This window comes from Cibotium barometz, chromosome 52 (genome assembly GCF_041138505.1).
Source record: "Cibotium barometz isolate CiBa-2024 chromosome 52, ASM4113850v1, whole genome shotgun sequence".
Taxonomy (NCBI): domain Eukaryota; kingdom Viridiplantae; phylum Streptophyta; class Polypodiopsida; order Cyatheales; family Cibotiaceae; genus Cibotium; species Cibotium barometz.
This window is the reverse complement of record NC_141097.1, coordinates 23447733-23463944: the sequence shown is the minus strand read 5'-3', so window position 1 is coordinate 23463944 and position 16212 is coordinate 23447733. Positions and strand designations below refer to the sequence as shown.

Genomic DNA, 16212 nt, shown 5'->3' with positions numbered 1-16212 from the left:
AAACAATTATGTATAATCCCAAGACCAATAATCTCAAACTCTGTATTAAGCATCCAACTATGTTTGAGATACCTTTTTTAGGTGATCCCCCTATTAAGATAAGGTCATCCATAGAGATAATGTTACCATATTATAGTAGTGATGTGTGTGAACACACTTAGGACCGCCGGGGCACTTTTTCCCTCACTAGGAGGTTTTTCCCCCGTGCATTGTATATACGCCCATTATCTTCTAGGGCTTGTTATCTTTCATTTTTGGCACTCATAATACACTACTGTGTTGTGCTCAAGCTTCCTCATCTTCTTGAAGTTGTGTGTGCATTCCTGCAACCCTAATTCCAACAATTGGTATCAGAGCAGGCTTCCTCCTCCCGGGCAGCATCACCGGCACCTGCCGCTTCATCTCCTCCGATTGCGACGAGGTTTCACGAGCGTCTGCAGGTTAGTATATGCCGTGGGAAATCCCGTAAGGCTTGTTCGTTTCAGAATTTTGATCTGAAGTCATTTCGCCCTCCGTTTTTGCATTCCAAGTACTGCGCAGGCAAAATCGTCCTACTGTGCAGATTTTCTGTCAAGATTAAAATCTGCAGGACAGGTGCCCATTCGTCTGTTTTGGGCTGTGCTACATAGCACAGGTCGATTTTATACAGGTTTACCTCTTACAGACAGCATTTACATCTAGTGGTACAGTCATTGGCCATGGCTGACAACAATGATGTATTCCGCATGTTGGCTGCTGAGGATAAGTTGGATGGCACCAACTATCCATTGTGGGCATATATGATGCGACATGTATTGGTAGCAAAGGGGTTATGGAACATTGTGCAGGGTATTGATGCACGTCCTATTGTGGCTGGGAATGCTGCAAACACATCAGAAACAGGTACTGTTGATGATGGTGCAGGCACAAGTGCTGTAGCAGCTGTTCGAGAACCACCACTTTCAGCAGAGCAGATTCGTTGGGATGGTAGAGATGCGCAGGCTCATGCCTTGATTGCGCTGTCTGTCAAACGTACCATTATCCCACATATTCGCTCCTGCAGGACTTCTAAGGATGCTTGGGATGTACTTGCCACATTGTATCAGGCAAGAAATGAGGCTCGTGTTGCTTACCTCCGAAAACAGTTGGAGAGTGAGCATATGAACGAAGGTGATTCTATGGATAGCTTTTTGACAAAGATCAAGGATTTCAAAGAGCAGCTCATTTCTGCAGATGAAATCCTGTCAGACAGTTCACTTGTGCAGACTGTTTTGAATGGTCTACCAGATTCTTATCAGGGTTTTGCTTCCACTCTTCGCTTGATGATGAAAGGCAATCCCAATGCCTTATCATTTGAGGAGTTAGTTTCTGTTTTGCTGCAAGAAGACCAGTCAAGGCAAAACAGGAATATTATGCGTGTCGCAGATCAAGCTTTCGTTGCTAGTCAGAGAAGCGGGAAAGGTAAAGCTGGCTTTTCTTCTAGTAAGCAGAAATCTGCAAATGCTGCGCAACCAAAGAAGGAAGACAAAGATGAGAAGAAGGGTGACAAACAGAAGACATTTTGCAAGTACTGTAAGGGAAATGATCATGTCATCAAAGCGTGTCCTAAGCTGGCTGCGAAAGAGGCTAAAAAGAAAGAGGCTGGTATGGCTGTTGCAGATGCCTCTCCTTCTAACAATGAATCTGCTAATGTTGTTCAAGATACAGAATGGGCATTCAATGCGCAGTGCAGTTATGACCCATCTTTGCATGACACATGTATGTCTGCAGTAGATTCAGATATATGGTACTTTGACAGTGGTGCCACTAAGCATATCACCTCGCAGCGCAGTTTATTCACTTTCCTTGAGTCTGCTCCCACAGGGAATACTGTCACTTGTGCCAATAACTCCTCTTATCCCGTTAAAGGAGTTGGACAGATTGTGCTGAATGTTGCAAATTGCAACACCTTTACACTTTTTGATGCATTGTATGTGCCAGGGATCAAAAAGAATCTGCTGTCAGTCTCCGCATTTGCCAAAACAGGTTTGGTTGTAAAATTTGTGGATGACAGATGTACTGTTCATGATCTCTCTTGTGGTGACATCATTGTAGCATCTGGTTCACTATGTCGAGGGCTGTATAAGCTCAATATGGATGGCAAATGTGTAGAGGATTCAGCATGTGCTATTATGGATACGCAGGCTATTTCAAATGCAAAACTGTGGCATGCACGTTTTGGTCATCTGAATTTTGCAAGTTTGCTGCGCCTGCAGAAATCTGAAATGGTGTCTTCTTTGCCTAAGCTTGAGGCACCTGTCAAGCATGTTTGTGAGGGCTGCATATTGGGTAAAATGCAGCGTGCTTCCTTTCCCAAAGATGGATCAGTGAGAGCTGAACGCAGATTGCAGCTTGTTCACAGTGATGTTTGTGGTCCCATGCAAACTCCATCATTTGGAAACTACCTTTACTTCGTGACTTTCATTGATGATTTTACCAGGCATGCATGGGTATATCCTTTGAAGGCAAAGTCCGAAGTGTTTTTGTGCTTCAAACAGTTTTTGGTTATGGCTGAAAATGTGTCAGAAAGTAAGATGGGCACCCTCCGTTCAGATCGAGGGGGGGAGTATATGTCTTCAAAATTTAATGCATTTCTGGCTGAGCGTGGGATAAAACACCAATGTACAGTGCCGTATACACCACAGCAAAATGGTGTGGCTGAGAGAAAAAACAGGTCTCTCATGGAAATGGCAAGATGTATGGTTAAGAGTCAAAGTCTACCACATGGTTTTTGGCTTGAGGCTGTCATGTGTGCCACTTATGTACTAAACAGGTGTCCCACCAAAGCATTACAGGTTGTCACTCCATATGAGGCTTGGCATAGCCGCAAGCCATCTGTTGGCCATTTACGTGTTTTTGGTTGCCTGGCATATGCATTAGTGCCTGTGCAACATCGCAGAAAATTGGATGACAAAGCTGTCAAATGTATTTTTGTTGGATATAGTGCTGAGAGCAAAGGCTATCGTTTGTATCATCCACAGACAAAGCGCATTTTGGTTAGCCGTGATGTTGTATTTGTGGAAGATGCAGTTCAGCCCTTGGTTTCATGTACTAAGGAGACAGATATCAGCTCACGTGATGTCTATGATACATTGTTGCCTCTTTTCAGTGGTGCACAGTCAAGTGCAATACCTCATGAGGCAGTTTTTCAGCCTATGCAGGTTTTAAATGATGGCACAGATCAGCCTATATCTGATGCAGATGTGCATGATGCACTTGAGGATGAGAGACAAGAGATTGAGGGCTCTAGGAACATGCCTAGATGGCTGGTGCAGACTTTGCGTGACAGCAAGTTGGATGCCCCTTTGTCTAGTCGCACTCGTTCTGGCTCTCATGGTACCTCTTATGCGTCAGATTGTTATGCATTGGCTGTTTCTAGTATGTGCGATGAAAGTGAGCCTGTTTCATTTGATGAGGCACAAAGTTCAGAAAATTGGATGGCTGCTATGCAAGCAGAATACGATGCTATTATGAAGAATAGTACATGGTCTTTATGTGACTTGCCCCCTGGCAAGAAGGCCATTGGCACTAAGTGGGTATACAAATTGAAGCGTAAGCCTGATGGCACAGTGGATCGCCATAAGGCTAGGCTTGTTGCAAAAGGTTATGCTCAAGAGAAGGGCATTGATTTTGATGAGACTTTTGCTCCCACATGTCGTATGACCACTGTTCGTAGCATCTGTGCATTAGCAGCTCATAATGGTTGGAATGTACATCAGCTGGACATAAAGACTGCGTTCTTAAATGGAGATTTGCATGAGGAGGTGTATGTATCGCAGCCTCGTGGTTTTGTTCAAAGAGGGCAGGAAAACAAAGTGTGCAGGTTAAAAAAGGCTTTATATGGTTTAAAGCAAGCTCCACGAGCTTGGTATGAAAAAATACATGCATATTTGACTGCACATGGGTTTCAGAATACTCCAACAGAAAGCACTTTGTATGTTAAACGTGTGGATGGTGTACATCTAATCATTGCTCTCTATGTCGATGACATGCTGCTCACAGGACCAAATGAGAGTCATATTGCTGATTTTAAGGCTGATTTGAATGCCTCTTTTGAGATGTCAGATTTGGGGCATTTGCATCATTATTTGGGGATACAATTTAAGCAGTGTGATGGAGGTATTGCTTTGTGTCAGACAAAGTATATTGAAACATTGTTGCGGAGATTTGGCCTTGAAGACTGCAAGCCTATTGCTACTCCAATGGAGACAGGTTTGAAGTTGAGTCTTCATGATGCTGGAGATCACTTTGATGTCACACTCTATCAGACAGCTGTTGGTTGCCTCATTTATGTATGCATTACGAGGCCAGACATTCAGTTTGCAGTCTCACAGGTGAGCAGATTTATGCATAGCCCAGGCATTAAGCATTGGCAGGCAGTGAAGCGTATCTTTCGCTATTTGAGTGGTACTCGGCATCTTGGGTTGTTTTATCCCAAGGGGGGATCATTGCCGCCAGATTTACATGTTTTTTCAGATTCTGACTGGGCTGGTTGTTATGACACACGCGTGTCCACGAGTGGTTTTTGCTTCATGCTTGGAAGCTCATGCATATCATGGTTGAGCAAGAAGCAGCCTACTGTGGCCACTTCTAGTTGTGAAGCTGAGTACAGGGCAGCTTTCACAGCTACGGTTGAGTGTGTGTGGCTCAGACGCCTTATGGCTGATTTGGGTGTTGGGCAGCCATCTGCCACCACCATCTTCACTGACAGTCAGAGCGCATTGGCAGTTGCGTGGAACCCAGTGTTCCATGCTCGTACGAAGCACATTGAGGTGCACTACCATTATGTCAGGGAGAGACTCTCTGCAGGAGAGATCAGTTTGGCTTATGTGCCAACACAGGATAACCTTGCAGACCTTTTCACAAAGGCTCTGCCTCGTGAGAAGTTCGAAGCTTTTCGCAAAGCTTTGGGCTTACTCCCTTTTGTGGATTCGTCCACATAGCTAGACACTTCCCTATACATGAGTGCTAGCTCTTGTTCACCGCATCACTCCAGGGGGGATTTGTTACCATATTATAGTAGTGATGTGTGTGAACACACTTAGGACCGCCGGGGCACTTTTTCCCTCACTAGGAGGTTTTTTCCCCCGTGCATTGTATATACGCCCATTATCTTCTAGGGCTTGTTATCTTTCATTTTTGGCACTCATAATACACTACTGTGTTGTGCTCAAGCTTCCTCATCTTCTTGAAGTTGTGTGTGCATTCCTGCAACCCTAATTCCAACAGATAACGTTGAAAATATATACATATCTTATAGATAAAAGACATACACTTTCATTTGAAGGGCTACAAAATATAGTAGTACTTATAAACACTTAGTGGTGATTACTTGAAATTTTTAGAGGGAAACTGACTTAGTGTGATTGCTTTAAATTTTTGGAGGGAAATCCAGAAGATCTAAGCTTTGTGGTTTTTGAGAATGGAGTTACATTTTCCTTACATGGCTACCATCTAATTTCAACAAGGTTGGTGGGCTCCTAAATCTTGAGTACCTTTAACATGAAAGCATAAATCATAAGATTCTCTTAACCTATATTTTATTCCTCTATCCTTCTAAATCTATAAACCTCTTGATGTGCATCCTTGATGGATGTAGGTTCTACCCCATTTGATTGTCTATAGCACAATGGCTTTACCCATTTATGAGACGAGTATAAGATTCTCTAGGTCTTCCTCAAAATCCATATCCATTGGAAATTGATATGGGCTTCCCTTCATCAAAATGTAAGGAAGTATGTGCTAGAGGTGGAGGTTGTATTGCTTTAGGTTGATTTTATTGTTGCATGATCATGAAGAGATGAAATATCCTCCTCCATTTGACATGGATGTCCTTGGAAAGCCACATCTAGGATTTTCATCTTCTCCCTAGATCTTTTCCATATATTGTCTTGCCTATGACTACCACTATTAGTGCAGTCAAAACTCATCAAAATTTGAGTGATGGAAGTTTTGAAATAAAATTTTGTATTTGACCTAAACCCATTGTTTGCAAGTTTACTATAAACCCATAGATACCATTAAAGAAAACATCCTACAAGATGAATAGCTATCACTCATTCTTTAATCAATTAGTAACCCTTGATCTCCTCACGATGCCTTTGATGCATGGGGATATCCCAAACCTCACAATATCCCTAGTTTCATTATCAAATGTGGCCTCCTCCACCTCTAAACATGTAATCTCTCAACATATACTAGCCTTTAGAATTTTTTTAGTTGGATTCCCTCTACAAACTCCCCATCCTTTTCCTTGAGATTGAAAGGAATATTTCACATCAATCTGCATCAACAATGGCCACTTCTCATGAGCCAACCAAAGCTAGTACCACATGCATAGTGGTCAATCTAGCTATGAGAGAATGTCTCATTAAAGTTAAATTCCTCGAGCCTATGTAAAACCTAGCTATTAAGGGGAGTTATAGTTTGCCTCAACAAGCATCATCAACCATAAGTATGAACCCATCTAAAGATAATAGAACATTGATCATGGGAAATGAAATCCTTAGGGGGTGTCAAACTCTTAAGCTCTATCAATCCTATTGCTTGGACTATTTGTAATACAACCATCATGAGAGAGGGAAGCTAGAAATCTTTCTATCCACCTACACCATCGCTCTCCCTCTCCACAACTAGTAATCACAAGACTTGAACCATGCAAGCTTCTCAACATGCACTCACACAACACTCACCCAAGCATGTAAGCAAGCAAGCAAGATTCATAGCCATAGACATGCAATAAAATGGAAGCAACAAGACATGAAATCATAAGACAAAGCAAGTAGAGTAGCTCTCCAAGCTTGAGCTAAAGGTAGATTGTATTAACCAAAATGTCTTTACAAACCTCCATAAGTCACTTATATACAATGGGGTTTGCCTAACCACCCACACTTATGGGGTGCCCATTACTAGTTCTCTTCTATTTACAAGCCTTGTATGGTCGGCTTTTATGACAAGGCTAGCCCCTTAGCCATATGTAGAGTGAGATTCCCAAGCTAGGATGGGGACCACATCATGTGTATGGAAAAAGTGATTAGAAACCCTTTGCCTAGACTAGCTTCAGTCCTTCGAAGCATCTATCTGAATACCATAGGGTTGGGTTGGCAACAAAATTATGGAGGGAGGAGTGGGTTGACGGAGAAGGGCGAGAAAACCTTGGACATGCTTGCCTGGAAAAACTCTGTCCAAGGAGTGGGTTGATGGAGAAGGGCTGGAAAACCTTGGACATGCTCGCTTGGAAAAACTATGTCAAGAAGCTCTCCTCGAATGTTTGCATGTGGTGGGTGGGTAGATATCTAACGTGATCATAGTACCCATAGATCTGGTGATGAGTCGATATTCTATGATGGTGAAGGCAAAGGCAAGCTATAGAGGGTGTTCATAATAAATGTGCTAGCCCTTATTTAATTTTACATCTTCAAAAATTTTAAGCAAATTAGAAGTCATAAAGATTTTGCAAGTCATTTATATGTGAAAATCTAATGAATTGTGATGTTGCTCATCTAAAAAGAATCTCATCACTTGCCTCATCCAATATTCATCTATCTATTCTCCTTGTGGAGCAGTGATGGTAGCCTTGGAAATTTGACTAGATATTCATTTTGTGCTAGGTTACCCATGTACTATGCTACTAGGGTAAAAAATAAGATGCCTCCATGAATATATAAATGTAGGTGGGTTGGTGATTATTCCTCCTATATAAATCTAAAATTATAAAAAATGGGGCGAATGTTTTCAAAAATGCCATAAAATGTCCAAAATTGGGTAAATATTTTACAAAACCCTTCAAAATGGCCAAAATTTGGGCAAATGTTTTAAGATGTCGGGCGATTTTTTTTGGAAAAACCCTAAAAAATAGCCAATTATTGGCGAAGATTAGCCCTTATTTTTTTCCTTGACTACTACCAGCAGGGTAGATTCTTAGTAGTATCGGCATATACTTTGGAATGATTCTTTGGACTATAGGAGCATGCTTCTAAATATATTTGTAGACATGGTCTTTGTGAGACTAGGGAAGTTGCCGTGTGGGTGGATGTTTAATTATACCCTGGGTAAACAAATTAGCCTACACCATCAAGGGAAAAATCACCTCCAACCATCCAAAAAATAAAGTTATGTTAGTATGTAACTATGATTATTTAGAAATGCAAGCTTCATAGAGGTCACGATGATTATTTGAGAATCAAGGCTTTATAGAGTTCACTCGAGTGTTATCAATGTCCAAAGGTAGATACCATAAGTGGCTACCTTATTGGGTCCCTCTATGCGCTAAGCACATGGGCTTGGGAAGTATAATGAGCCTAAAAATGGACAAATTAATGAGCCTAACATGAATCGCTATGATGGTATTTATTCGTGCACAAATGTGTAAAAGTTCAACTTTATGGAAGCAAAGAAGAGCCATCACATGGCTTGGGTGGCAATAAGGCTAAGGCTCCATGCAACAGTACCACTATAGGTAAAAATGGGGAAAAGAGCCTCTAACTATCCCACCATTGAAGCTCGGGGAGGGGTTAAAGAGGACACACAACAAGACGATGCACTTAGATGTAAAGTTGGGGTTTAAGCCCGATATAAATGTGTAACTTTTTAGAATAAGATCTACTAGTGCTTATTTTATAATTTCATGTGGTTAAAATATATTACAAGGGTTTGAGTATAAATTACCTTGTTTTTCTTTTTGTTAGGGAGACATAGGAGGAGGGGGGGAGGGGGTATCCATCTTGTCCTAGCAACCTCTATGCGTGTGTGTAGAGAGAGAGAGAGAGAGAGAGAGAGAGAGAGAGAGAGAGAGAGAGAGAGAGAGAGAGAGAGAGAGAGAGAGAGAGAGAGAGAGATAGGAATGAAAAGGGAAGGAGAGAAGAAAAATAAAATAAGAAAATAGAGCAAAGAAGAGAAAAAAAAAGAATAAATGGTGTCATCTATGAAAAATTAAGAACAAAAAAATGAAGAGAAATAGAAAGATAAAGGAAGGACAAAAGATAAATAGAGGGAATAGAGAAAAAAAGAGGGGGTGATTTCATAGTCTTGATCTTGTAAATGAAATTACAAAATATTGTGAACCTTTTTTAAGCGTTAAAAGCTATCTAGATATTTCTCGGCCAATCATAGAATATTTCATTATTTTTAGAATCTACATAAGTGCTTATGTAAGCATATACTTTTTGAGGCTGATTTCAATTCATACTAGGCCAATTATAAAAGTGTGTGCGTGTTGCACCATATGATCATTGCATTTTTGTTTTGATCGTGATTGCAAAACTAGTAAACTAGCACCAATTCAAGAACCATGCACCTTCCAAAAGTGACACCATTAACGTTTTTTTTTGTGCCACTATTTCATCAACACTATTTTTTACTTTTTTTAAATTTGAAGTGATGAAGATTTAATTATTACTTTGAAGGTTTTCATCTTAAAGCATTTGTGAGAGGACAAAGTCTTTGGAGGAAGTGTAATATACAAACTCAGCATTTTTCTTCATATTCTTTTTGTCAATCCTCCTTATAAAATTTAATTTTAGAGTGCTTAAATTATTGAAATATTCAAAGGCACTTTTATTGTAGTAACCATTATAGCTATAAATATTGGGAAGATTTTCTTGTTATCCTTTTTTGGATGCACATGGAGAGCCTAAACCCTCCATTAGAGGTGAACCAAGGGGGAACTTGTGGACCTAGTGCAATATGAAGTGGAGAAGAAAAATAAAGAAGTAGAGATGAACAAGGAGGGACCAGGAAAGCAGATAAGGAAGCTAAAGAATTTCCTATAAATTTGTAGACAACTTGGAAATATGGATTTAATGAAAATGAAGTTTGAATGGTGACTTTTTTAGTTGTGAATATTGATCATTCTACATCTTGAGCATAAAATACTTGCCTTCTTGGTGGTAATAATGTTTTTATTTATGATAATGAAAGACTCATCACAAGTCGTTTCAAGATGGTAGCATGGGGTTGAAACATTTCCAATCTTTTGTGTGAATGGCTTTTTAATTAGGTTTCTCTTTAAATGATTGTGTTGGTTTTACATGGGATCATGGAGGTTTTTTTGAAGAGATCTTCTTTTACTAAAATGATTTTGCATTATTTTATAGAATTTGATACACCATAAATGTGTCAAATTGTTGTGATTAAAAAAATTATTATTTTTTGTTAAAATAAAAAAAGTTTAGATTTATTTGGATTTGAGGGAATTTTTTTAAAAAAGAAAATTGTTGAAGTTTTAAACTCAAATTGATTTTCATGAAATGATAACCCACAACTTGACTCCTTTTTCAATCATTTAAAGTTTGGTCAAGGAGAAAAAAAGCAGATGTAATTTCAATCCTCTTATTTCACTTACTTAAAAAAACCCTTCTAAAAGCATGAATATATGAAGCAATGCCCTTGGTGGATCATATGACATATTAGTTGCCTGGCAACTGCTAGCCAAACCATCAAATGAGTATCTAATTTTATGGAGTATTAAGATATGACCTACAACTAGTGATATGATGGCATGTTGGAAAATAAAAGCAACAAGAAAAGCTAAAACCCACACCTTGGCCATAGAAGAAGAAGGTATACACTTTGGCATGCACATGTACTATATGGTGTATGCACATGCATAGCCCTACTTCAGACATGCATGTGTGCGCATACATGTCAAAATGTATGCACACAAATGTAGACACTTACACATGCATACAAGTATTCATGATTAAAAAACGTTTCATTTATAAATAAAAATCCATAAATAAAAAAATCTCCATGTTAGAACATCCTTACAAAATGTTTTAATGTAAGGCACCCACCAAAATCGGAACCCCCACCACACCCAACCCCCTCTGCCACACCCCTCATACATAAATTACTGACTATAGTAAGAAGTAATGCTTCTCAGTTTTAAGTGCAATATATTGGAGGTGGCTCGCGCAAATTGGCTATAAAAGTGTAAGATTGTTTTGGTAGTACGATGCACCACCAATCATCCCCTCTTGTCGTCTTTCTGACCCCTTAATAATATATATATATTTTAAAAATCAACTAAAAATAGCAAGAATGAAATCACATGAACAATGCAGAAACGAGATTAAAAAAAAACTCAAAATTTCAACAAAATTTTGACTTCCATAAGGGGCATCAAGTTAATGGCAGGTCATCCTATACGCATACAAGGAGGGGTTTCAATGATGCAGCATTTTGGTGGCATACGCGTAGAGTACAAGGGTGCAATGAAAGGGACATAGGCATGAGTGTTGTCTCTGGAATGACATATGTGATTATAGCTTGAGGTTGAAAATATGCGACACACGAGTAAATTTCAAGAAGGAAGGTATGAAATGAAGCTTGGGTTTCAAAGGAACTACATGATAACTCAACAAGATGGAAATGGGGTGGCCTTGGGAATATGTGAAATCCCAATTTTCAAAGGTGGGTGTCTCCTAGAAGTCAATGGGGTGGTCGAGTCAAGCTCGTGAGAGTGGGGAACAATGGGGAGTGAGGTGGACACCAAGTTGCAAGGTTTCAATGTATAATGTGACACCTTGAGGGAAACCTTTTTGGCCGGACAACAAAAGGGGGTCCAATGTGAAACCAATCAATTGCTGTCCTCCATCACCACTCGACTCCACAAGACCACTTTTGGGTACCGATGGCTCCACCCCAGAAGCTGCATCTTGACTCAATCTCCCATCATCACTTAATCCACCATACCTTAATATATTATTAACCTAAACCACCCTATTAATTACCCTCTCCTCCTTCCTGCTTCACCAAATTAAACCTCATTAATGTCAACTTTAAACCATTTACCACCTTGACTAATTCCCAGATATCACGTTTTATCTATGGTATCCATCTTGACTTGCTGCAATTTGATTATTTTCATCTTTTGGGTCAATGCTTATCATCTAAATGGACTAATTATCTTTTGGGTCAATGCTTATCATCTAAATGGACTAATTAAAATATCTACAAAGTGAGCCAGGTGTAAGGATGAGATTAGTGAGGAATTGAGTCTAATTAATGGCAAGGATTTGGATTAGTGGGGGCAGGGTGTCAAAATCAATGTTTTTATTAATTTCTAGGGTGCAGAAGCCAGTCGTTGTGGGCAGTATATTCATAGAAATCGCCAATTATAAGGAGAGGGCAGCAGGGGGATCTGAATTGTGATAGGCATGGAGGATGCTGAATCTCATGATCAGTTAGTGCCCACAGCCTCTCTGCATATAAGCAACATGCAGGAGATGCTGCCAGGCTTTCGCTTCCATCCCACTGAGCAGGAGCTTGTGGGCTTCTACTTGAAACGCATGGTAGAAGGCAAGCGAATCGCTTGTGATTTCATCCCTCTGGTTGACCTCTACCGCTATGATCCTTGGGACCTCAAAGGTATCAATCAATTCATCATCATCATCACTCATCATCATTTGCCCAACAGCTATCAATCAAGCTAACGCAGCTATGGTTTCTGTCCATGATGATCAATCTTAGTATTGGGCTTAATTCGGCCCTAATTACGCTAAGGCTTCCTCAGTTGCTATCATTAGGCTTAATTCGGCCCTAATTATAAAGCGAAGGCTTTCTGAGCTCATATCATTAATTAAGCTACAGCTTAATGATGTTCATATCATTAATTAGTTTAACATCCTTAATGCTATTTCATTAAGCTGTGGCTTGCTTTGTAATATCATTAATTAAGCTATGGCTTTATGTTCCCCCTTTATCTCATGAGCTTTGGCCCAGGTTCAGGTTCAATTTTGCTTGGCATTATATAATGGTTTCACATATTTATGTTCCATGATCAAGGCTGAGACTGCAGTACGCATAATTGTACTTTGATCAGGGCTTGGAAACAAGACCTCGAATTGAATCAAGCACCTTAATCAAGCCCAAGGTTTAGTTAAGCTAAGGTGGTTTCGATGGGTTTTAGTTTTGATAGGTTCAAATTAGTAAGCTAAGGCCTGATTAACACCACATGGAAGTTGGACTTAAATCTGGATTTCAAAGAAAGCTAAGGTTTAAACCCAATTATGGGGACTTTCAACTGATTAGCTTCTAGTTGTAAAAAAAAATGGTAATTGGGGTAATTGAAAGGATGCACTAGAATTGGATTGGACCTTTCACCTTAAATTAACCTAAGGTAGAATCGGAGTATGATTAAGTACGTTCACCTTAAGTTAAACTAATGCTGCTCAGATGGGATATGATTAGGTGATTTTACCTCAAATTAAAACTTATGCTTGAAATGAAATATAAGTACATCAGGTGCATGGGTTGATAAGAGAGATGCTACTTTTAATTAGGCTGAAATGGCTTTTAATCTTAGATTAAGCAAAGGCTGTCGAAGTGGGAAATGATAAGCATGGGTTGATATAATTATGTGTGATTAATGAGTGATTATGATGATGATGATGATGATGCAGGCATGGCAAGGACGTCGGAGAAAGAGTGGTTTTTCTTTGTGGCAAGGGACAGCAAGTACCCAAATGGAGGCCGGCCCAATCGCCGGACAACGTGTGGGTATTGGAAAGCCACTGGCACAGACAAGACAGTGCAATTAGCGCCTAATTACTCCCCTAATCACTCACTGATGCCCCATTCTTGCTATGGGCTCAGAAAAACCCTAGTTTACTATAAGGGAAGAGCCCCCAAGGGGGTCAAAACCGAGTGGATCATGAATGAATACCGCCTCTCCTACACCCATGATTGCGATGCTAAAAATCCCACCAAGGAAAACTTGCAGGTATGTCTGTGTGTGTGTGTGTGCGTGAGAGAGAGAGAGAGAGAGAGAGAGAGAGAGCGAGAAAGAGAGAGAGATGTATGAAGTATTAAATGTGCATGATATATTTTGCCGAATTGTGGATAGCTAATTATCATTTATCGTTAATTAAGCCCACTATGTGTGATATTAGCGTGCATGCATGCCCACATGATGATGATCAGATAATTCTGATGATTAAGGAGAGATTAGAGTGATATTTTGGCATGTAATCAGAAGATTACACATCGTTAATTAAGTGCAATATGTCTGATATTAGCATGCTGCATGCATGCCCACATGATGATATGATCAGATAATGCTAATGATGAAGGAGGGATTAGAGTGGTATATTTTGGCATGTATTACAAATCGTTAAGTAAGTCCAATATGTCTGATATTAGCATGCATGCACGCCCACACGATGATATGATCAGATAATGCTGATGATTAAGGAGGGATTAGAGTGATATATTTTGGCATGTAATCAAAAGGTTACAAATCGTTAATTACGTCCACTATGTGTGATATTAGCATGCATGCACGCACGCCCACATTATGATGATCAGATAATGCTGATGATTAAGGAGAGATTAGAGTGATATTTTGGCATGTAATCAGAAGGTTACAAATCATTAAATTAACTCCACACTGTCTGCTGATATTTTTTTTCCCCCTTTTGGCAGAGCTCCATCACGCTTTGCAGAGTATACAGAAAGAGTGTGCCCTTGAGGCCGATCGAAACAACAGAATCAGAGAAATCAACAGGTGATCAAGGGCCAATGATAATGAAACCGTGCAAGCTTGAAGAACTCGATAATTACAGGACTAATCACTTTACGAAGCTGCCACCTTTTGCACAAAGCTGCCATGCGCAAGCATCGCAAGCTGCGCTTAATCACCAACAAGAAGTGATTAACGGCACAATAGTATCCCATAAATCAAGCTCAACCACAGCTCCGAATCACAACTGGGCGCAATGCGTCCAGGTATCCCCGGCGAGCTCCTGCGTAACGATCGCTAACCACGATGATTATCAGCAACAACAAGTGATTAATCAGCCTTCAGATATCTCGAAATTGCAAAGCGATTTTGCAAGAGGAGACGATACAGTGATTGATTTGTGGTCCTACTACTAGTTCAAATTCCTAAATGTAAACAACAGTCTTAATTTCCTTACCTTTTTTCTAAATGTAAATAATAGTGCTTTACCTTGTGAGTGCTTCCATGCACACATACTTGATAACTAACATCAACTTGCCACTTGATCAAGTCGAGTGTAAATTACAAATTTCATGATCTTCTCTCAATATAATATAATTGCTCTACTAAAATTATTGTTAATTGTGTCTCTCTAGTGCCTGTGTGTACGTGTGCACATGCACAAATCACGCGCGTGTGTGTGTGTGTGTGTGAGTGAGTGAGAGGGAGAGAGGGAGGAGAGAGGGGGGAATAGATCTATAAACGCCATTGCATTTATGGTTACTTCGTGAACCGAGGATGGGCAAATAAGCTTTCCCTTGGATCCTAGCACAATTAGTGGCCACTTTGCAATTACACCATACTTTACAATTGATCTACGTTGGGAGGAAGTGGGCTTGATGAGGAGGTGGGCTTCATCTTCTTTGCTGGTCTTCCTTGTCCTTCGTCTTCTTCTTGAATGTCATCTGCTGCTAGGAGATCTATTCTTGGTAGTTGCACCGCTGGAGGCAACAGTTCTAGAGGAACACACCGGCTCTTTCTTGTCCTCACTTTTGCCATAAGGAGGCAATGAATTTGGTTCATTTATTCCTTCCGCAAGAGCTTGGGCTATGTATGACATGTAATAGGGGCATCTTAGTGCTTGACACCCATGCCCCTGACCAAACACTCGCAAAGCAAACTGTTTCTCCACCAGCACCACTTTCTCAACATTCAATGGCACATCATATCCACCACAAAGCCTAGAGAGTACTTTCAATGTGAATAAAGGAAATTTTGCATTGTCTTTTGAGAATTCTTTATGAAACATAATGATCTACACATTAAAATTTTAAGCATCACGATTCAAGTCAACTTACTATCAATTATAAGTAAGTGTCATAAAATGTATGCACCTTTTGATGATTCAAATGTCTTATATGTTCAACGAGACCAGTATCCTTTCGATAACCTGTTGATTTTGAACCGCTCTCTTCAGGAAATCATCACATCATATACAAAAACCTACAAGCAATGTAATACGTTTAATCGATAAAATACACATAAAATAAATACTAATAGCTTAAGAAGTTTTCGGAGCTCTTACCTGCTTTCATCACCTTCAAGCATTTTGCTAGTCCACATAGGGATCGTAGATTTTCTGTCTTCATGTACAGTAGCTACTTTATATTTGCCCATATCTGCCAAACCAAGACGTTCTACAATTACTGCAGCCTCCTCCTCGGAAGGCAATTGGCTTTCATATGTCCTAGCTT

At 40.0% G+C, this 16212-nt stretch overlaps 1 protein-coding gene across 1 annotated transcript; it reads left to right on the top strand.

The window, feature by feature from the left end:
• Positions 1–11969: 11969 nt before the first annotated feature.
• LOC147608972 (NAC domain-containing protein 6-like) lies at positions 11970–15097 on the top strand. Its single transcript, XM_086788631.1, has 3 exons — positions 11970–12387; positions 13422–13741; positions 14443–15097. Exons 1-3 carry the CDS (start codon positions 12177–12179, stop codon positions 14893–14895), a joined length of 984 nt encoding a protein of 327 aa, XP_086644757.1. The 5' UTR covers positions 11970–12176; the 3' UTR covers positions 14896–15097.
• The last annotated feature ends 1115 nt before the right edge of the window (positions 15098–16212 follow it).